Source organism: Stegodyphus dumicola, chromosome 2 (genome assembly GCF_044657685.1).
Source record: "Stegodyphus dumicola isolate Sdum_Otavi_A_Nest chromosome 2, ASM4465768v1".
Classification (NCBI taxonomy): Eukaryota; Metazoa; Arthropoda; class Arachnida; order Araneae; family Eresidae; genus Stegodyphus; species Stegodyphus dumicola.
In genome coordinates, this window is record NC_140769.1 from 147,573,610 (window position 1) to 147,596,552 (window position 22,943).

At 32.0% G+C, this 22,943-nt stretch overlaps 1 protein-coding gene across 1 annotated transcript in view; it reads left to right on the top strand.

Moving 5' to 3' along the window:
- LOC118193940 (uncharacterized) overlaps positions 1–22,943 on the top strand; it is a 173,229-nt gene that overhangs the window by 52,292 nt on the left and 97,994 nt on the right. Inside the window, exon 2 of the mRNA XM_085811226.1 lies at positions 19,552–19,715. Coding sequence (XP_085667352.1) covers positions 19,552–19,715 — 164 coding nt within the window. The remainder of the gene's footprint in view (positions 1–19,551; positions 19,716–22,943) is intronic.

Genomic DNA, 22,943 nt, shown 5'->3' on the forward strand with positions numbered 1-22,943 from the left:
GCCCACATGCAAAATTTCGAGAGAAATATAAACTAATTATATCTCGTTATATCAGCAACAATAGCACGCAGTTTGTAATGATTTTCGTCTTTCTAATTAATGGTCGTAAAAGCTGAAACTCTATCTATTTCACCTATATTCAATTTTAGTCGATTAAATGTGGCAAAAAATGGATTATAACTGATCAGAAATCAATAACGCGAACAAACACACCATCAGACATTCTTCTTTATACGTAGACACACACATATACAGGGTGATTCAGAATTCATCGTCAATATTTGGTGGGGAGATAGGGAATAGGAAAAGAAGGAGATTTCACATAGGAATGCATGGGCGCATATGCCATGCAGTGGATCAAAAATGACCCCAGTTCAGTGATGGAAAGAACACATAAAAAGGAATTAGTAAGGGAAAAAACATTTATTATCTTACATATGTAACATTTCTTTGCATCGGTGTTACAGACTTACAAGAGGTGCTCGAATTGCTGACCATGTGTTAGAATGCATGACTCACAACGACGTTGCATAGACAACCGGACTTTCTGGAATATGCCTGGCATTTACGTGCATATCTGCAAGTTCATTCCACGTATACCGGTTGATGTTACTTCTGCAAAGTCACCTAGTCGAATGACGACTGGCTGCACACGTCAAACAGCTGTGCTGTTGTATGGAAGTTCTGTACACACAGCGCCCTCTACACCACCATGCTTTCGTCTGCGCCCATACTTTCCTATGTGAAATCTCCTTCTTTTCCTATTCCCTACCTCCCCACCAAATATTGATGATGAACTCTGAATCACCCTGTATATAAAATTTGTACACAGATGGGAACAGTCGAAGTGGCCTACGACGAATTTTTGGAATCGGGGATAATGTATTTAATGTTTGGCAATGGTATTTTTATTTCATCGTAAAACTTATAAAATTTTATTAACAAATTCTAGGCTTTGAAAGCGATCAGTGGGAACGCTTTTCGAAACAAAGCAGATTTTTATCTCCAGTGTGCGAGCTGTTGCCACTCGGAAAAATGAAGGCGAAAATGAGCGTTTTCAGAGTTTTTAATTAATATCTCTGATTACCTCTTTTTCTCAAAAAAAAAGTGGACATCAACCTTTTTCGGGAGCCAGAAAAGAATGGTAGAAAGTTTGGCGACGATAGGTATAGTAATGACTGAGTTAATCGCGAACAAATAAACACACAAACACAGACACTCTTTACATATATATAGATTAGTTAAATACTATTGGCATTTTGAAGGATATTTTTTCTCGTTGCTTAACGTTACCTTTCGGTTAATGTGACCAAGCAGATGTGGACAAACGTTACCACATCAAACGGCGCCTACTGTATTTCGACTCTGATACATTTTTTTATCTGTTGGAGTAAAATGACTGGAAGCTATCATTATCATCGATTGTAGATATTCATCGGCCAATTCCTTCGATTGGCAAATGTTACTTGTGAAAGAGGTTTTTTTTTGGGGGGGGGGTAAAATATTCGGATAAAAGGAATGTTTTTCAATAAGGGATATTTCCCTGATCTACATTTGACGTCCACAGTAGGTTACTAGAACTGCTTCCCAGTTCTACTGACGTGAATCACATCTTCTCCATGGCCTAGGAATTTTGTCCCCCCCTTTCTCCTTTATTCTTTCTAAACGCTTTTTATTACGCGGTGCACGAATGCAAGCACAGTCATCCGTCCAGTACCGGTTTAAAAATCTCCGCCACTCGTCGGGTGGGGGAGAAAGTGGTATTACATCACTCGAGCACAGAAGGGTTGGAAAGTAGGTCATACATTAAAAAACATAAAAAGAAAGCAAGAAGGAGTTGATAATATCGTTCATGGGCTGATTCAGGGCGGTCTAAGCGGAACGGGCAGTTTGAAAACGAAAAGTGCCGGAACTTTGAGCGTTGTTCGAAGAAAAGGTCACACATCGCAAAGGTGCTGGCACTTCTGTCTAGCTTGAACCCATCGCTAAGATACAGGGGTGCCTTGCCATAAGGACCAAATGTGCCAGAACCCTTACGAAGTTCGGTCTCGTAAAAGAAAGCAACCTTCATGAAAACTCCTGGGATACTGATTCGAAGGCTTTAATCATAACGAAAGTCCGCCAGTTTGCACAAAAGTACCGGCACTTTTAAAGTTCACAATCACTCGCCAATAAACAAGGGTGTCCTGACATTAAAGTTCGAGAGTCATGAAATCACCTGCAGATAATATACTTTTATTCTAACTAGCTTTTAAAATAAGTTTTAAGTACGCTTACGCATAGTTCGTCTGGGAGACGAATGGTTGCCCTTCCCGCAAGTTTTTCAAAGGGTAGCAGTCTAGGGTTAAAGCACAAATGTGCCGGCACCCATGTGAAGTTCGGTATCATAAAGAAAGCAACATTTGTCAAGGCTGTTGGAACACTCGTGTGAAGGTCTCAGTCTCGGCGAACAGTCGTCCGCTTGCACAAAGGTGCCGTTACCTTTAAAGTTGACAATCACCCGCTTAGAAACAAGGGTTCTCTGAAATTAAAGCATAAATGTGCCGGTACCCTGTGGAGTTCGATATTATGAAGAAAGCAACGTTAGGGCTGTTGGGACACTCGTGTGAAGGTCTCAGTCTCGGCGAACTCGCCCGGTTGCAAAAAGGTTCCGGCACTTTTAAAGTTGACAATCACCCGCTAAGAAATAAGGGGAGGAGACGTGACATTAAAGCATAAAAGTGCCGGCACCCCTGTGAAGTTCGATATCATGAAGAAAGCAATATTCATCAGGGCTTTTGGAACACTCGTGTGAAGGTATCAGTCTCGGCGAACAGTCGCCCGCTTGCACAAAGGTTTCGGCACTTTGACAAAGGTTGGCAATCACTCGCCAAGAGATAAAAGTCTGATGACGGAGTTCGCTTTCGCGAGGAAAGCAACACTCATCATGACTACTGGGACGCGGCATAATTTGCAAGTGCACATTGACATTGCAACCGAAGAAGGTGCTTTCTAGAATGGACTTATGACAGTAGTATTTTCTGTTGTGAGGTGACCTTTGCCGCGCTTGAAGCTCGAGACCCTTACCAAGGCTGCCTTGTGAAGGTTTTAATCTTGGTGAATAACTGCATGAAGGTTCTGGCACCTTTATAACACAGTACGAAATACATGAATATTCCCCGCTTTTATGAGATGGAATAAAGAATTTGATGCAACAATTGTGAAACTGCAACGAAATAACGACGACGAGTTACGAACGTTGAGTTTTAGTACGGTTTACCTAAAAACGTTGAGTTTTAGTACGGTTTACCTAAGAACGTTGAGTTTAGTACGGATTACCATTAGTTTATCTTTCGAATTTTTTAGAGTGCCTTAAATCTTTTTTACGTGTGATTATATCTTTTATTAATCCAAAGGGGCAATTTGCCCAGAAGGACTATTAATTTCGTTTTGGCATTTTGCATTTACTACAAGCCTTGTTTCACTTTTCTAATTGTTGCCACCCAATATTATCGCCTTGTACTCTATTTAAATTAAATAATGAAGAATCTGCGTAAATGAATGGATGTTTCTCGCATTGTAATAAAACAACGGCACCTAGAGCCATCGAATTTTGAACAACGTAATCCTCTTGCGAATATGGGCATCTGGAAGCCAAAATTTGAAATTTATTTTGTTGTCGATTTCATATTTTGTAAAAATTTAAATAATTTTTGATTAACAGACTATAAGATTTCAAAGCAAACGAAAAAAAAAAAAACTGTACGAAAAAGAAAAAAACATTTTTATCTCCAGCGCGCGAGACTATTGTCGGAAATTCACAAAATGTTTTATGCGTTCACGTCATGTTTCCACCTTGTGCGCATGATATTTTAAAAATGGCTAATGGTACATACTTGAAATTTGATGGACTTCTTTATATGAGCACTATCTTCTAACTGTACCGAAAATCCAGTGAATATTTTAATATTAAAAATGTTTATGCACCGAAAACATTACAGATTTTTTAATAAAATACATTTTATAAACTCAACGCCAAGTAAAATAAAACTTTAAAGGATTTTTAGCTCACAGCAGTTTTCAAATGTTATAAAAGCTATATATGGAATTAAAGTATGCAACGGAATGTTTTAAATGCGCGCGAGATTTCGCAGTTAATTAAATTCCTACTATTAGCTCCCCCTTTTCCTATATCTTGTGCAACTTTTCAGTCGTTAATAAAATACTTTTTATTCATCCACTCAAGTTCAAATACACTTTTTTGAAACTTGTAGTGGATGACACTTGATGTTAGTACAGTTTTTTTCACATATTAAAGTCAATTCCTACTTATTATTTATTTATTCCTGTTTATCGAAACTAAAGATAGGCTGTTTTTATTAAATAAATATATTATAAGACTTACAAGTAATGACCGTTTATTAGGAATTCAAACGTGCTGTAAAAATTAATTTTATAACGACTTATAAATAATAGTACGTGACTGTGATCAATGGGATTGTAATATATAACAAAAATAAGGCAACAGTAAGTGGCAACAGTAAGACAGAGTTCTAAAGATTTTTAAAGTGTATGGAATTAAAGAATTGTAGTTTAATAGAGTTGGATGAAGCGGATGTAATGTCCTCATTGGTGTATTATTAGCCCTACCGAAGGCTATGAGTAGATACATATCGTCACCATTCTATGTTTCGCATACAACTTTTAGGAGTACATTTTTGGGTTTCAAGTAGGAATTGACTTTAATTTTTTTTTCTGTTTATATATATTACTTGTTTTTATTGACCAACTTTTATATAAATACTAATGTTTTGATTTTGTTTAATTTTTCTCATGATAAATCTCCGACTTCCTCATCTTAGCTAGGAATGTGATACAAATCTCAGTGTATTTTGAATAGTTCCACGCAATTCACATCCTTTTAATACATGAAACGTAACTAAATGCTTTGCAGAAAAAGGATTTTTCGGATATTTTGAACGCTTTCAACCTCTTTACAATGATGAATAGTTAAATTATAACCGCTAATTTGTAACGTCTTGCCATGTTCGCTTTGGATATGGGGCTCGGGCAATAATTTCCAAGTGCAGACGATCATTTTTGTGACGTAGTTTCATATAAAAGAAAAAATCTGATGTGCACACCACATGACTTCCTTGTACGGAATATTAAATTATACGCATTTTTTTCTTGCAACTCTTTTAAACTTATTTCTTCGAATTTCATTAGAGGTAGATTTCTTATTCAATTAATTCATTTCTCACTTCGCGGCAAGGCAAACATACATAAAAACTCATAATAAATATATTAAAAATTGAAAGGCATAGAAAAACATAAAAAACCAAATACACTTACTTAAAACAATTAATTTTTTTTTCAATTAAAATTACAGTTTCTACGCAAAAACAAAGCAATTCGGCCAACGGGCAAAAAGGGACATTTTTGGTTGCACAAAACTGAAAGTTTACTTTTGGTCTCACTCGGCAAAAAGACATTGAAGGCTTAGAAACTGACTTAATTTAATGTGGACGCTATGCTGAGTCAGTATATGGGATAATTTAATAACTTAAATGATAATTCTAGAATGGAATAAGCATTATTTAATTCGCAATAATAAAAGACGTTACTTTGTTGTTGCGAAGCTTAATTTCTCTAAATTAGCAATAAAGCCACTGTTAAGTTTCAAATGAAAACAAATATGGCTGCTACGGTAAAAAAACAAAATAGGCTTAGCCGCACTTAAACAACTTTTAAGTTGCTGATAATTGTTGAGAAGTGTATAACATGCAGTTTAACTAAAGACATAAAAATCTTAACCGGAAGATAAGAACAACATAATCCAAGCACTTTTAAAGCAAAAAATGCACCATTTACAAGCATATAAGAATAAAGAAATTGAGCTCACGAAGCCGAGTGGCAGAGTGGATATATATATATATGCACATATATTTATAATTACAAAATATTTTTTAAACAAAATATAAGTATGCCTAGTATTTTCCGCGCTTTAAGCTGCATAACATTATCATTAAAGATATAAAGGAAGAAATTTAGAATTAATTACTTGAAATTTATTAATTATGCATTTCAAAATTTTCGTCCTTGTGAAACATTAGTTCTAAATTTCTTGTGTCTTTATACATAGATTTATATACTTTTGGTGCTGCCGATTGCAACGAAAAGGGGAGGTGCACATCTACATGTTATAGCACTCTTTTATATAAAATTTCAACTTTCTGAGGTTACTCGTTTTTGAGTTATGCGAGATACATACATGCGTACATACGTAGGTACGTAAGTACAGACGTCACGAAAAAATCTTTTCTGAATCCATTTTAAATCAGTTTTATAATTCGTTTGGGGAGAAAGACATCTGTCTTTACGTACAAATATCACGCAAAAACAGCGTTAAATTGCATTCGATAGCGGTCAAAATGCCTATTTTCTTTGAAATATGATAACCGGAATTTTTCGCGATTGCAATACTTCCTTTTTACTTCCTACAAGGAAGTAAGAAGTGTGATCATAAACATCTTCTGCCAAAACATCTCGAGTGATTAAAATGTTTGAAATAAATTATTTTATTGCAAATAATATTTTGATGATATTTATTTTAAAAATCTTATCTTAAAACAGATAAAAAATATTATTTTATGACAAAAACTGTGTCTCTGTTTCAATATTTTGTACATGATCTGTGCAAATAAATTTAAAAAAAAAAAAAAAAATGTTATCCGCTGTATTTTTGCAATTTTGAAAGTTGTAAGTCAATTTTCATTATTCAATAAAAGAAACTGAGCTGAAATATCACACGTTAGCTGAAGTGGGCTTTTTGCTAACATCAAAAGGAATAAAAAACGTAAATTTTTGCAGCACTAAGGAAATATAAAATTATCATCATCCGAATGAGCGTGACTTGTTGACATTGGCAACAATTCTAGTTTTGAATCAACAACATATAAAGGAAAAAAAAAAAAATTGCACCGAGAATTGCACTTCCTTTTACCTTTTTTCTTTCTCTCTCTCTCTCTTTTTTTACCTATGAAGGTTTTTTTTTAATCCTTAAATTAGAACTTCAGAATTTTTAACATTGCTCCTTGAAAACATCAACATTGACGGATTCTTTTAACGCATTGTTCCTTTAGCATTATTAGCTCCATAAAATAAAGATATATTTATTTGTCTATGGAATTTCATTCTTTAAAAAGAGAAAATTTCGAGGATTATAAATATCTTATAATATAATTTAAATCTATATCTTTTCCAGAAAAGTCTGCTTCTTTTTTAATCGTTTTCAAAATAGAGGTTAGAAGGGATGGAGTAAGCATGACGTCACAAAACTGAAGCTAAGAAAAGGATAGCAACTTGACATCAGTCTTAACATGGCCGCTATATAGCGTACGGGTAAGAATACGAAGTATATCTATATATATAAAGAAGAACGTTTGTTCGCCAATACCTCAGTCACCACTACAGCTATCGTCGCCAAACTTTCTACGATTCTTTTCTGGGTCCTGAAAAAAGTCAACGTCCACTTAAAAAAAAAAAAAAAAAAAAAAAAGAGCTAAAATCATAAATATTAAATAAAAACTCGGAAAAACGATCATTTTCGCCCTCTTGTTTCGCAACAGTCTCGCAAGCTGGAGATGAAAATCTGCCTTATTTCGAAAGTTATTGCCACTGCTCGCTTTCAAATAGTAGAGTTTATTAATTAAAAAAAAATTCTAAGTTTTACAATGGTATAAAAACAGCATTGCTAAACATTAAATACATTGCTCCCGTTTCCGAAAATTCGTGAGAAGCCATTTCGACTGCGTACGACTTTATTCAGCCGAGATATTAATTAAAAACTCTGAAAACATTAAATTTCCCACTCATTTTTCCGAGTGGCAACAGTCTCGCACGTTGAGGATAAAAATGCTTTATCTCGAAACGTGTTGCCACTTCTCGCTTTCAAATCCTAGACTTTGCTAATCAGAAATTTGTAAGTTTTGCAAAATCTGTGTATCTATCTAGTATGTATAAGGAAGAGTGTCTGTTTGCTTGTTCGCGTTATTGATTTCTAATTAATTATAACCAATTTTTGCCACATTTAATCGACTAAAATTCAACATAGGTGATATACTGGATGGAACGTGAGCCGTTACGACCATTTGATTATAAAGACGAAAATCATTAAAAACCGCGTGCCATTGTTGCTGATATAATGACAGAGAACTAGCTTATTTTTTTATGGAAATTTTTTATGTGGGTTCCCTATCGCATCAGACTGAAATATGTACGAGGGCTATCCAGAAAGTAGATTCGTATGAGTATGAATCGTAATTTTTGCTTCGTTATTAGGGAAGGATTACAGCGGTATTGTTATCTTTGTTGTTAGATACATTACTCAATCTAACTTAACTGGCATGGGGATACTTACGCTAGCTGTTAAATAAAATTACACGGATTTTGAAAGCAAATATCAAAGTCAGAAAAGTGTTTTTAGGCATAATTTTCGCAAAATACAAATAAAACTTGACGATCTTCCAGGTTTTACCCTGCATACATTTGTGTTATAGCTATCCTTTACACATTTTAATGTACCTAGATTTTAATAAATTTGAAAAAGTTGTTTGCAATCCTTGTGATTTTTCTATATAACAAGTAGAAAATCTTTTATACTAAGTGTTAAAATTAGAACGGGAGACTTATAAACTTCTTAGTGATGAATAGTTAACATGCAAACAACGCCGATTAGAATGCAAACAAAGTCCTCTTATGGCAGCGGCCATTATTATGACGTGACGTCATACCGTGACGTTATACGGCTTCATTTTCATTGCGCGGGATTATACGGAGAAAGCTTACTCCATCTATTCTAACCTCCATGTTTTCAGTCACCTGCATATAGCTAGAACCGTTATAATTGATTTTTTTGTTGCCAACAGTTTTATGAATCTTTTCATAAATGAAAAAAAATCTAAAAGGTTTCAGATTTTAAATTACGTCCACAGGGGCGTTTTTTTAACATTTTTTAACCTTTATTTATTAAATATCATGTTCTACGTACTCAAACCATAAAATTCAGTTCAAGAGCAATATCACAAAATAATTTTTAAATGAGCCTACCTTTGCAATTTCCGATACAGAGTCTCGCTCGCTAGAGATAAAAATGTTTTTTTTTCTTAGTGTTGCCATTGCTTACTTTGAAATCGTTTAGTTTTTAATCAAAAATTCGTTCAAGTATTACAAAATATGAAATTGATAATAAAAAAAATTTCAAATTCAAATTAGGGCTTCCACATGCCCATATTCTATGGAAGATTACGTTATTCTAATTTTGATCGCACTAGGTACTGTTGTTCTTTCACAATGCGAGAAATATACATACATTCATGCATATTCTTCATTATTTAATTTCTTTAAATATAATACAGGGCGATAATATTTGGTGGCAACAGTTTGAAAAGTGATTCGCCTTTTATATTTTCAACGCAGAATGAAAAAACGAAATTAATAGTCCTTCAGGACAAATTGCCTTTTTGGAGTATATATTGATGCTAGAATAAAACTGTTTTTTATTCCAGAACGGGGCACCATTTTTATACAACTACTTTTAGTCTCGAAACGCGATTTTGCATTGTTTAACTTTTTATTCGAATCTGTTGCCATTCGACAAAATATAAAATATTACTTTTTCATAGTTAATCTGTCAGTTATATTAACAAAATAAGTTACTTCAAGCAATAGAGGCAGTTCTTAAGGATATTATTATTTTTTTTTTACCTTTTAATCAGATTGAATTAAATAAAAACTGCATTTAATTCAAAATATATCTAATTAAAAATATCTACTGTAGTATTCCCATATTAATCTAAACGCATATTTATGTAATATCCTAAGAAATGTTTTGCTATTCCACCTCGCACATCTTTATCCATAATCTCTATTGATAAACCACATTAAACTCTAAAAGAGCCCTTTCGGGCGATCGTTAAAATGTAAACCTTTCAGATTTTTTAGCCCAAAGGGTTGTTAGACCCAAAGGGCTATTAGTCTCAAAACGGCAATTTGCGTCGTTTCACTTTCTGCGTTGATTCACTTTTCAAACTGTAGCCACCAAATATTATCGCCATGAATTATATTTCAAGAAACTAAACAATGAAGAATTTGTATGAATGTTTCGCGCACTGTGAGAAAACAACGGTACCAAAAGCCATCAAATTTTTAATAATGTAGTCCTCAAACCGGACATCGGGATTTGGAAGCCCGAATTTTGAATTTTGAATTTGTTTTATTATCTGTTTCAAATTTTGTAAAACTTTAAAGAATTTTTGATTAAAAAACTCAACAATCTTAAATCGAAGCATGGCAACACTGTAAGAATTTTTTTTTTTTTTTTTTTTTTTTTTTTTTTTTTTTTTTATCTCCAACGCGCGAGACTGTGTATCGAAAATTCTAAAGATATGCTCATTTTAAAATTATTTTGCGATATTGCTGTTGAACTGAATTTTATGGTTTGAGTGCGAAGAATATGATATTTAATTACTAAAGGTAACACACAAACCATTAAAAAAACGCCGCTTTGGTGTAATGTAGAATCTGAAAGCATTCAGATTTTTTTTTTTTTTTTTTTAATTTTGAATTATTTTTAGCGCTAGAAGTAATTCAATGTACAGAACAAACAAAAACAACTAAAGTTTTGTTCTTTTAATTCTTTTGATTGCCAACAATATTTTTGAAACTTTTATAAATAAATTATATTGATGCTGGAATACAACTTTTTATCCTTTTTAGACCTAGCAATGCTTTAAAAACATTTCCGGAGCATGATTAAGAGTAGTTGCCAAATTTAAGAAATGAATAGCAGTATTTGATGCAGCTCACAGTATAATTTGTTTTACATTTAAAACCTGAAATCGTCTGGCAGAAATAATTGTTTAAACCAGTTTGACAAAAAAGAAATACTTTTGGTTTATTATTAAAATCGTTATATATTTTTCTAAAATTGTAGAAACAAGTCCGAAAGAAACGACACTAATCAGACCCATTCAAAGGTTTTCCGGATTCAAACGTTCTGAAGGTGGCAACAAATATCGTTCCATTTCAGGCTTTTCGCCCCCCCTTCTGCAGTTGGTGTGGAAGAGGACATAGTAAAATCGTACCTCATTTCAGCCTTTCTGGTTTGATGGAGAGATTAACTTGCTTTAAGAACATTTATTTCAGCAGGAATGGAAAATATATTCATCATTTAAATGCCCCACAGTTAACACAGTCTTTTATTAAAAACTGTGATAGTAGTACCGCTCACGATTTTCACCATTCTTTAAAATGTTATATTATTAATACAGATGAAAATAGTAATGTTCTATATCACACACAAATTATAAAAACACCTTATTTTCTGTATTCGGTATAATCAGGAGATTCATTAATGTTTTATTCAAATAGTGTGTAAAGTTTTAAGGGAGAAAAGTCATTGTGTGACATCACTTTATACATGAACTAGAGTAAGTACCCGATGGCAGTTAAGTTAGATTGAGAGTAATGCATCTAACAGCAGAGAGAACGATACCGCTGTAATCCTTCTCTAATAACGATGCAAAAAATACGATTCATAGTCATACATTTTTCAGTCTGATGCGGTATGGAAACCACATAAAAAAATTCGATAGAAAAATAAACTAATACTCTCTCATTATCAGCAACAATGAAACGCAGCTTTTAATGACTTTTGCCTTTCTAATCAAATGGTCGTAAAGTTCCATCGAATATTTCACCTATATTCAATTTTAGTCTATTAAATGTAGGAAAACATTTGTCATAATTGATTATAAATCAATAACGCGAACAAGCAAACACACATTCTTCTTTATATATACAGATTTTGTAAAACTTAGAAATTTTTTATTAATAAACTCTGAATTGAAAGCCAGCAGTAACAACGCATTTCAGAATAAAGCATTTTATCGCCAACGGGCAAGACTGTTGCCGCTTGCAAAAATGAGTGTTTTCTAAGATTTTAATTAATATCTTGGCTGATTAAAGTCGTACGAAGATAATAGTTGAAAGGGTTTCCCACGAGTTTTTTGTAATAGGGAATAATGTATTTAATGTTTGGCAATGCTCTTTTTATTTCATTGTAAAACTTAGAAACTTTTTTATTAACGCACTCTACGATTTGAAAGCGAGCAGTGGCAACACTGCTCGAAATAAAGCAATTTTTTATCTCCAGCGTGCGAGATTGTTGCCACTCGGAAAAATGAGGGCGAAAATTAGCGTTTTTAGAGTTTTTGATTAATATCTCTGGTTTTAGCTCTTTTTTATTTATTTATTTTTATTTATTTATTTATTTTAGAAAAAAAGTGGACGTCGACCTTTTTCAGGACCCAGGCTGTAATGGTGACTAAATTAATCGCGAACAAACAAATACAAAAACACCCAGATGTTATTCTCTCTATCTCTCTGTATATATATATATATAGAGATTACAGTCACGAGACCGCCTACCGCGCTTTCCGGATTTTGCGTTGACCCTGAATGAAAAGGCTAAAATGGGAACCGTTTTTACCCACTTTATCGAGAGACATTAAAATAGCAAGTTTTTATTATAAAAAAACCTTGCCATGGGACACAGACTTGAAATCGTTCTATATTTTTTTTCTTTGTTAGCTGAGTAGCTGTTTAAAAAAATCTAGAATTGGCTTTTATCTCCGTAGCTATCCTTAGATTAGATGTGCAGGAAAAACTATGAAATTTTTTATGGAAAAACATTATAAGCTGATAGCTCTTTTACAAGGTAATTCTCTTGCCTTCTTAGCATGCCTTCGTGGTGTAGTAGCCAGCACACTCGGAGCGTATTTTGAGAGGTCTGTGGTTCGAGTACCGGGGACATAGCACATGTTCAACTCTCCTCCTTCGAAAAATACCTAATGTACCTACAACTTCTCCGTCGGTGGATTTTCTCTTTTTACCAACAGTTTAGCTTTACAGACAGTACCTATGTTTTTCGAATGTTCGTTTGGAGACTTCTTTCCATGTAGAAGTAATAACTGACGTTTCTTCCCTTTCCGATTAATAATGTCGCTTATTTTGCACTTGGAAATTTTTAATATCATGCATTTCATGACGTTTTTGATCTAAGGAGTAGGAATATTTCGCTTTGGAAAGCGCTAAACATATCCTTCAATCCATTAGTTATTCAACCGCGACATTTTGAAAGAATTTGTTTAAATACTTTTAAACCAAACGATATTTCTCATTTCAGATAATGATCTGTAGGCAAAAATTTTTATTTCAAAAGCACTTCCTTTTTTTAACCACCTTGTACGAAGTAAAAGGAAATATTGTAATCGCAAAACATTTCGGCTTCATATTTCCATGAAAATATTCATTTTGACCGCTAACGAATGCAATTTAACCAAGTTTTTGCGTGACATCTGTACGTAACGACACAATAAAAAGAGTTCCCGCGCAAAATATTATAAAACTGATTTAAAATAGATTCTCAAGACACTTTTTCGCGGCGTCTGTACGTACGTGTGTATGTATGTATCTCGCATGACTCAAAAACGAATAGCTATAACATGTAGATGTGCAACTCCCTTTTTGGCTCCAATCGGCCGCACTAAAAATATATAAATATATGTAAATATATATCCACTCTGTTACTCGACTCAGTGAGCTCAGTTTCTTTATTCTTATATGTTTGTAAATTTTTTTTTTTTTTTTTTTGCTTTAAAAATGATCGAATTACGTTGTTCTTATTTTCTGTAATCTGTGTGCAATATTTGTAGAATTTTCAATAATTTAAAAGTTGTTTAAGTGTGGCCTAATTTTTTTGCCACAGCGGCCATATTTGTTCATATTTCAAACTTAGCAGAATAGTGGATTTGTTGCCAATCTACAGTAACTAAGCTTCCCAGCAACAAAGTAACGTTTTTAATTATTATTGCGAATCCAATTACGCTTAATTCATTCTGGAATTATCATATAAGTTATTAATTATCTCACATATTATTTCAGCATAGAGTCCGCAGCAAATTAAGGCGGTTTCTGCGCCTTCGGTGTCTTTTTGCCGAGTGAGACCAAAGATAAACTTTCAGTTTTGCGCATCGAAAAATCTCTCTTTTTGCTCCCCCTCCCGGCCGAATGACTCGTTTTTGCGTAGAAACTGTAATTAATTGTAAAAATTGTTTTTTAAATTCTTTTAACTGTGCTTGGTGTTTTATATTTGACTATATCTTTGAATTTTAATGAAGATATTTTGTGTTTTCATTATTTTTGGCCTTGCCGCGAAGTGAGAACTGAATTAATTGAATGAGAAGTCTATTTCTAATGAAATTCGAGGAAATAAGTTTAAATGAAATGCAGCAAAAAATGCGTATAATTTAATATTCCGTGCAAGGAAGTCATGTGGTGTACACATCAGAATTTTTTTAAATTCTTTACCGAAATCGTTCTAAGAATGTGTAAATATCCTCTGTAGAATAACCAGATAGATGACTTCAACGAGAAAAGACTAAAATAACATAAAAGGTAGCAAGAAAAGGCAATTTTGAAAAAACATTGGTGCGGAAGAACAGTCAAAGGTCTTCTTTAGATGGTCTTAATAAATTTACGAAAGCAAAAAAAGGTTCATTTTTTTACTCTTTTTTTTTTTTTTTTTTTCTTTTTAATTCGGCCTTGATGTCTTAGCAATAAATTTCGAAAATATTACTGATAAAGATTTGCTTTTTTATTATCAAGTCTTCTTATCTGAGAAAATCGTTTGATTATCGGGAAATTTCAAGCAAAAAATCCAAACATTGCCAATAGGATCGTCTGGATAAAATATTATATCAATAATATATCCAAGGTACAATGCCCCCGAAACCAGTTAAGAGTATATATAAAATACTTGGCGTGGATAGTTTTAATTGCTCTTTGGCTTTTTCTAATTCGACGTCTCATTACTTACTGTCTGATATAGATAGAACACGGTATTTCGGATTGCTATTTTAAGCCATTATTGAAATTTTTCGTTCTCCAGTGATTCATGATCCCCCCTCGTTAAAACACAAGGGGGGGCAAAGCCTCAAGCCGACAACCAATGTGGGTTAGTTCTTTTTCAACGACCAGTGCAGTATTCAATCCCTGGTGCACCCTTCTCTGCATTGGTCAGTGCTTGCCATTCTAGCGTGGGCACAAAGGGTTGAGAAGCAATCGCGGCAGCGAATGCAGGGAGCAAGCCAAATGGGGTAAGGATTTTGGAACACCTTTATTGCTCTCTGTTTGTTGTTTTTGTCGTTTTACTACTAATTTACTTGTTAATGCTCTTAGATTTTCATAAAAATAAGCTGGCCGCACAGCACTTTTTTAACTTCCTTGTACGAAGTAAAAAGGAAGTATTGTAATCGCGAAAAATTTCCGGTATCATATTTCAACGAAAATATCGATTTTGACCGCTCTCCAATGCAATTTAATGATGTGTTTGCGTGACATCCGCAAGTAAGGACAAAATAAAAGAATCTTTTCCCCCCAAAAAAATCATAGAACTGATTTAAAATAAAATCTGAAGAGAATTTTTCGCGGCGTCTGTGCGTACGTACGTATCTTGCATAACTCAAAAACGAGTAGCCTCAGAACGCTGAAATTTTGTGTATAGGACTGCTATAACATGCAGATGTGCACCTCGTATTTTGGTTGCAATCGGCCACACTAAAAGCATATATGTATATATATATATATATATATATATATATATATATACATATATACTTTTAGTGTGGTTATATATATATATATATATATCCACTCTGTTACTCGGCTCAGTGAGCTGTTTCTTTATTTTATATGTTTATAAATTGTGCATTTTTTGCTTTAAAAATGATTGAATTATGTTGTTCTCATCTTCCGGTTAAGGGTTTTATGTAATCTTTAGTAAATCTGTATGCAATATTTGTGAAGTTATCAAAAATTTAAAAGTTGCTTAAGGGCGGCTAAGCCTAATGAATTTTGCGATGGCGGACATGTTTGTTTACATTTCAAGCTTGGCAAAATAGCGTATTTATTGCCAATCTAGAGAAACTAAGCTTCGCAACAGCAAAGATAACGCCGTCTTTTATTGCTGCGATTTAAATCATGCTTAATCCATTCTGGAATTTATTTGAGGAAATATGTGTTTCAGCTTTACTTCGTAATTTTTAATATAAATATTTTGAGTTTTTATGTATTTTTGCCTTGTCGGGAAGTGAGAACTGAACTAGTTGAATGAGACATACAGAATCGTTTGTGAAAAACTGTTTCTTTTTTGTTTTCTTTGCTTAATTTCTTTTATACATCGTTTTAGATTTACTGTAGTATTTGAATAGAACATGTGGCAACGATTAGATAATTCTTCAAATGATATAAATTTATATGCACTCTGAGTTGTAATATGGACAAAATGTAACGTTGTTAAGTGAACCTAAGGCCAGAGTGTCGCTATAGTAAACAAATAGAGTAAATTCTAAAACGTACATTTATTCTATTTTGGTTTATGCGCTATCCACGAAATAGATAAAATTCAATCCAATAAATTTAAACGAAATGCAAGAAAAAATGCGTATAATTTAGTATTCCGTGCAAGGAAGTCATGTGGTGTACGCATCAGACTTTTTTAACACTTCCTTGTGCGATGTAAAGGAAGTATTGTAATCGAAAAAAATTCGTTTTCAGATATCGACGAAAATAACCATTTTCACTGTTTTTTTTCCTCGCGTGCGAACAGAATTAAGGACTCTTTATTCTAAAACGGATTGCAAAATGGATTTTTCGTGACGTCTGTTCATATAGTTTCTATATACCTCATATAGTTTTGATACATGGTTCATCTAATAGTAAATCAATAATTTATTAATAGAAAAGATATTTATATATCATCTCCAAGGAAAAGAAATTTTATTAAAGCAATGAATTATTAGAAAAAACTTTAGTAAGTATTTGTAAGTAGCTTTCGAACTCGGTATCCAAATTTATCTACATCTGTTGTAATAAAAATTATTTAAAATCTGTTGTAGTAAAAATTATTAAAACTCTACTGTAGTAAAAATTATTTAAACTCTGTTGTAGTAAAAATTATTAAAACTCTACTGTAGTAAAAATTATTTTAAATCTGTTTTAGTAAAAATTATTAAAAATATGTTGTAAAAATTATTTAAAATCTGTTGTAGTAAAAATTATTAAGAATCTGTTACAGTAAAAATTATTTAAAATATGTTGTAGTAAAAATTATTTAAAATATGTTGTAAAAATTATTTAGGATATGTTGTGGTAAAAATTATTTAAAACCTGTGGTAGTAAAAATTATTAAAAATCTGTTGTAGTAAAAATTATTTAGAATATGTTGTAGTAAAAATTATTTAAAATATGTTGTAAAAATTATTTAGAATATGTTGTAGTAAAAATTATATAAAATCTGCTGTAGTAAAAATTATTTAAAATCTGGTAGTAAAAATTATTTAAAATCTGTTGCAGTAAAAATTATTTAAAATCTGTTGTAGTAAAAATTATTTAAAATCTACTGTAGTAAAAATTATTAAAATCAGTTGTAGTAAAAATTATTAAAAATCTGTTGTAGTAATAATAATTTAAAATCTGTTGTAGTAATAATAATTTAAAATCTGTTGTAGTAAGAACAGTCAAAAGATTTTTATGCTTTTAGGTAATCTGCAAAGAATAGTTGTAGAATTATCAACAATTTAAAAGTTGTTTAAATGCGGCTAAACCTAATTTTTTTTTACCATAGCAGCCATATTTGTTTACATTTGAAACTTAACAGAACAGTAAATTAAATCCATTTCTGCACTTTCTGTGTCTTTTTGCCGAGTTGGACTAAAGTAAACATTCAGTTTAGTGTACCGAAAAACGTGCCTTCTTGCCCGCTGGCCCAAATGCTTGTTTTTGCATAAAAACTCTAATTCGAATTGTAAAAACTGTTTTTTAAGTGTTTTAACTGCATTTGGTGTTTTATATTTTTCCATAGTTTTAAATTTTTAGTAAAGATATTTTAAGGTTTTATGTAACTTTGCCTATGCGGGAAAAATGCATATGATTTAATATTCCGTACAAGGAAGACGTGTGGTGTATACATCAGATTCTCTTTAGTTAAAACTGATCACTGTGCACATGGGAAAAAACGTAATGCTCATAATATATGTAATGTTTTATGTGCCTAATGCCAAGTACGTGCAATTCTTTCATTTTTATAATGAAAAAGTATCGCTGTGTATATGGAAAGAACACCAGTAATGCATTATATAACACGACGGCAATGTCGAAACTTTGCGTGAAGCGAGATTGAGCATTTCTCTGATGCTTAAGTGAAAACAGCCATGTATACTGATCGTTGCACCCATGAAGAGAAAAACAATAATGCATATAAAATAAATTACAATTACGGAGCGTAGTTTATTAACAGTAGCTTTATAAAATAAGATATTTAACCTTTCATATTCAAACATGCGATAAAATAGCTGGAGAAGAAATGATTTAAACGACAGACGGATTTTAGTGCCAATCTAAAAATAAATTATTCAATAAATTAATTAATATTTATTAAAAAAAAGCTTTGCTATTCTTTGTTTCTCTAAAGTTTCGTTTTCTTTAAAGATTCCCTTACATGTGTCTTTCATTGTCGTTAACGAAAAAAAAAAAGTCTGATGTGTATACCACGTGACTTCCTTATGCGGAATATTAAATTATAAGAAATATTTCTTGCATTTCATTTAAACTTATTGGATTGAATTAAATCTACTTCGTCTATAGCGCATAAACCACAATAGAATAAATGCACTTTTTAAAATTCACTATAATTGTTTACATAGCGACACTTTGACGCTAGGTTCACTTAACAGCGTTACATTACTCATATTATAACTCAGAATACACAAAATTTATATCATTTGAAGAATTATCTAATCGTTGCCACATGTTCTATTCAAATAGCAAACAAAACAAAAAAGAGACAGTTTTTCACAGACGATTCAATATTTCTCATTCAGTTAATTCGCCTTTTTAAGTTATTCTCTATTCTATTATTATGCTCGGTCGTACTTTAGGCCCTTAATAGCTTCGCCGTTATTCAGCATTAACGAGCCAATTCTGTTAGAATCTTGATAGCTTCGGATATATCTTTTTAGTTAAGATTAGTTTAGTTCTTAGTTTCCTGAGTTCAAGCCCGAGTGGTGGCTTTATTAAAACTGCAAGACGGAGTTCTGTTAAATTTTATTGGAATAATAAAGGGTAATTTTCCCCTCCTTAGGTGTTGTTCTATATCTCAGGAACTCAAGCGATTATTCACTGATCCGTTCTTAAGAATCTTCAACTTCAATTGTAACTTAAAGGTTTACAACATAGAATCTTACAAGTTATTATATAAATTTTTTGTTCTAAATCATCTGCTTTTTAAAAATTCTTAAGCGAAATCGTTCTAAAAATGTGCAAAAATGCTTTGTAATTAAAAACCCAAATTTATTCTAGTGTTTCTTAAAAATTTTAGTAATTAACTTAAGCGTTCCGTGACTAGAAATTTTGTGAACACTGATATATGTAATTTCTTTTTCCAAACAGATTAGGTGCCACCTCTCTCAGCCAAGGTGTTCCCGAAAACGGGCTTCAAACTCTGGAGCTGGTCTTCAGAGGGGTAAAGGTGTCATGCAAGCAGAAGACTATCCTGCACAATGTTTCCGGTTTTGTCAAACCTGGTGAAATGCTTGCCGTCATGGGACCCAGTGGTAAGTCGCATGAACGTCTGTTCTTTTTTTTTTTTTTTTTTTTTCTGCACCCAAATTTATAACTGAATTTTTACTTCCTTCTACGAAGTATTGTAATCGCGAAAAATTTCCGGTATCATATTTCAACGAAAATATTCATTTTCACCGCTATCGAATGCAATTTAACGATGTTTTTGGGTGACATCCGTACGTAAGGACAGAATAAAGAACTCTCTTTCCCCAAATGAATTATAAAACTCATTTAAAATGGATTCAAAAGAGATTTTTTCGTGGCGTCTGTACGTACGTACGTATGCATGTAAGTATCTCGCATAACTCGAAAACGAGTTGCCTCAGAACGTTGAAATTTTATATATAGGACTGCTATAACATCTAGATATGCACCTCCCATTTTGGTTGCAATCGGCCCCACCCAAAGGAAAAAAATATATGTATACAAGAGAATACTAAAATTAAATTTAAATAATTCTCTTCAACCACTACTGCAAGGAATGAAATTTGAATTGGACAAATATTCTCTATTCGTATAAAGCTAGTATAAATTTAAAATTTAATTATGAAATTTTAATTGCAAATATAAAAGATTAATTATTGCTACGAACTAATTTACAATAACATTAAAATTCTAAGAGCATATGTAAATTAAGTGCACGTAAGTAGTAAGCGCTCGCAACCGGCCGGCGGAAGTGACGTCACAGAAAAGGGGGCGTGGTCGCAGCCATCTTGAATCACGTGACAACCGGAAGTGACGTAGATGGAAGGAATGACGTGGGCGGAATGACATCATCAAAGTTTCGTTTTTATGGTGTGGCAACGATCTTTTCAAAGTTTTTATTTTTTCTGACAACGAGCTCTTGAACCACGTGTTTGCATGACATCACTTTTAATTTATTGTTTTTAATTATTTAATATGTCATTAATTTTTAATTATTTACTCATTTTAATAAGTATTTTAATTATTTAGTGCGACATTATTTTAATTATTACCTTTAATTAATTTTTATTGAATTTAGTATCATTTTCCCTGAATTTTAAAAATAACTCCACAGCTAAGATTCGAACTCGCTATCTCTGGGATGGGAGTCTAGCGCTTTACCGCTCGGCTAAGCCCTTCATGTTATCAACGTGTTATTTTTCCGTTTGCAGCGAAAATCACAATGACGTCAATAGGCTGAGGGGGAAACTGGCAAACGTCATCTCTTTCACGTTGCAGCATGCCGAAACCGCTTCACGCTTTCTACATCTGCCCTGGCGAACGTATACAATCTTAACAACCAATCAGCATTTCGCTAAGAATATCTAATCTTATTTCAGCCAATGTTTTCATTTTTCATCTTATTCTTACTATTTTTTTAAGTTATTAGTTAATTTATTAATTTTTGATTTAATATGTCTTTCCTTTTACAAACATAAATTTTATTTTTAACTTTCGCAAATTGACGTTTATTTCTACGAAAGTGAATTCACATTTTCTTTTTACTTTGCAAAAGTTTTTTTTTTCTTTTTTTCAAATTTACTCCTTATCGTATTTTTACTTTAATTTTTTTTTTATTTAATTTCCTTTTTTTGGTTTTACAAAAGTAATATTTTATTTTTACGAATTTATTTTTTTCCTTTTCACATTTTTATTTTGCAATTTTTTTTCAAATTTATTCCTTTTCTGTATTTTTATTTTATTTTTTTTTATTTACATTTAACTTTTTTACTTTAAAATGTTTTTTTCTTGAAACCTTTTTTTTTTACAAAAGTAATATCTATTTTTACAAATTTAATTTTCCTTTTCGCTTTTTATTTTAAAAAAAAGTGTTACTACATTTGAACTTTATTTTTTTACAAAAGTAATATTTAGTTTCATAAGTTTAATTTTTTTTTTTTGAGTTTTTTGTTTACACAAATGCAATTTTTTTTTCGTCTTTTCCCTTATGCATTTTACTTCAAAAAGTAAATTTTATTATTTTTTTCCCTTTCCTTTAAATTTTTTTTTGTTACATTTTTATTTTACCCTTAACTTTTTCCCTTGTTTTAAATACAACATCATGTTACACTTCCATTTCTCCAAAAGTAAACTTACCTACATTTCTTCGTCTTTGAAATTTTAAGCTGGAATTTACATGCATATAACTTCACTAGATAATATTTTCTGTAACTTTTAACCAATATAACAATGTTCATTCTATATAGTTTAACTGGAATACTACATTTCTTACTTTTGACTACTAAGTTGGAGATACTCAGAACTTTTCCTTCTAATGTATTGTACTAACTATTAATGACTGTATTAACGTTTTGGCCAACTATACAAAACTTTGTTGATTCCCTTTTACACGTCTTTCAAAGGATTCACCAAACTGTGTCTGACAAATGTAATTTTTACACTTTCCATTTACACATTTATCCTTATAATTTAACTTATAAAACATATTCATGCTGTATTTCTGATTCCTTTTTCCCATAATAAATACAGACTTACACATGTTTCTTTATTGTAAGACTTACTAACTTTAAACAAATCTTATAAGGAGCAATAAATTTTCATGGTATGAAGCCCACTCAAACCAATGCATGGAGCATTTCTACCCAGTTAAGTTTAGATACGTACCAATAGTACTTCATTTCTTCTTATTTTACTCTACAGACATTTATACATATATATTCAGAACACTCCTTTTTATTCAGTAAGATTCATTTATACTACTAACACAAATTTTACTAACTCTTTGAAATATTTTACAAAAATATCTTGTATTTTCTTGCACACATCCTACTTAATTCACCAAACATACACTGAACCTTGATTTTTTCTTCATGTGAAAACGTCACTCGGATTCTTAATATGATTCCTCCATTTACCGCAGAACTTTATAAACACTACTCTATTTGAACTTATCACAGCCTAACTCTCTTAAAAAGGAACAGAAGATTGAATTATATTTTAACTACAGAGAAGAATATCCACATTCTAACGTATTATTTTAAATTTGAATTATAGTCACATTTTGTGAAGGAGAACTTAAAGTCTATATAATACACATGGAATTAGTATTCAGCCATGGAAATGAAACTTTATCGCCTTTTTCCAAATTTGGAATATAAAAATTTGTTAACTTGGAATATTTTTAACGTATTCATTGTAACTTAACTGAAAAAGACCCATATTTCACATTGTCAATAATTTATTTAACACTGAACTCTTACAGCCTTTTGAGAACGAAATTTAATTTATCATAC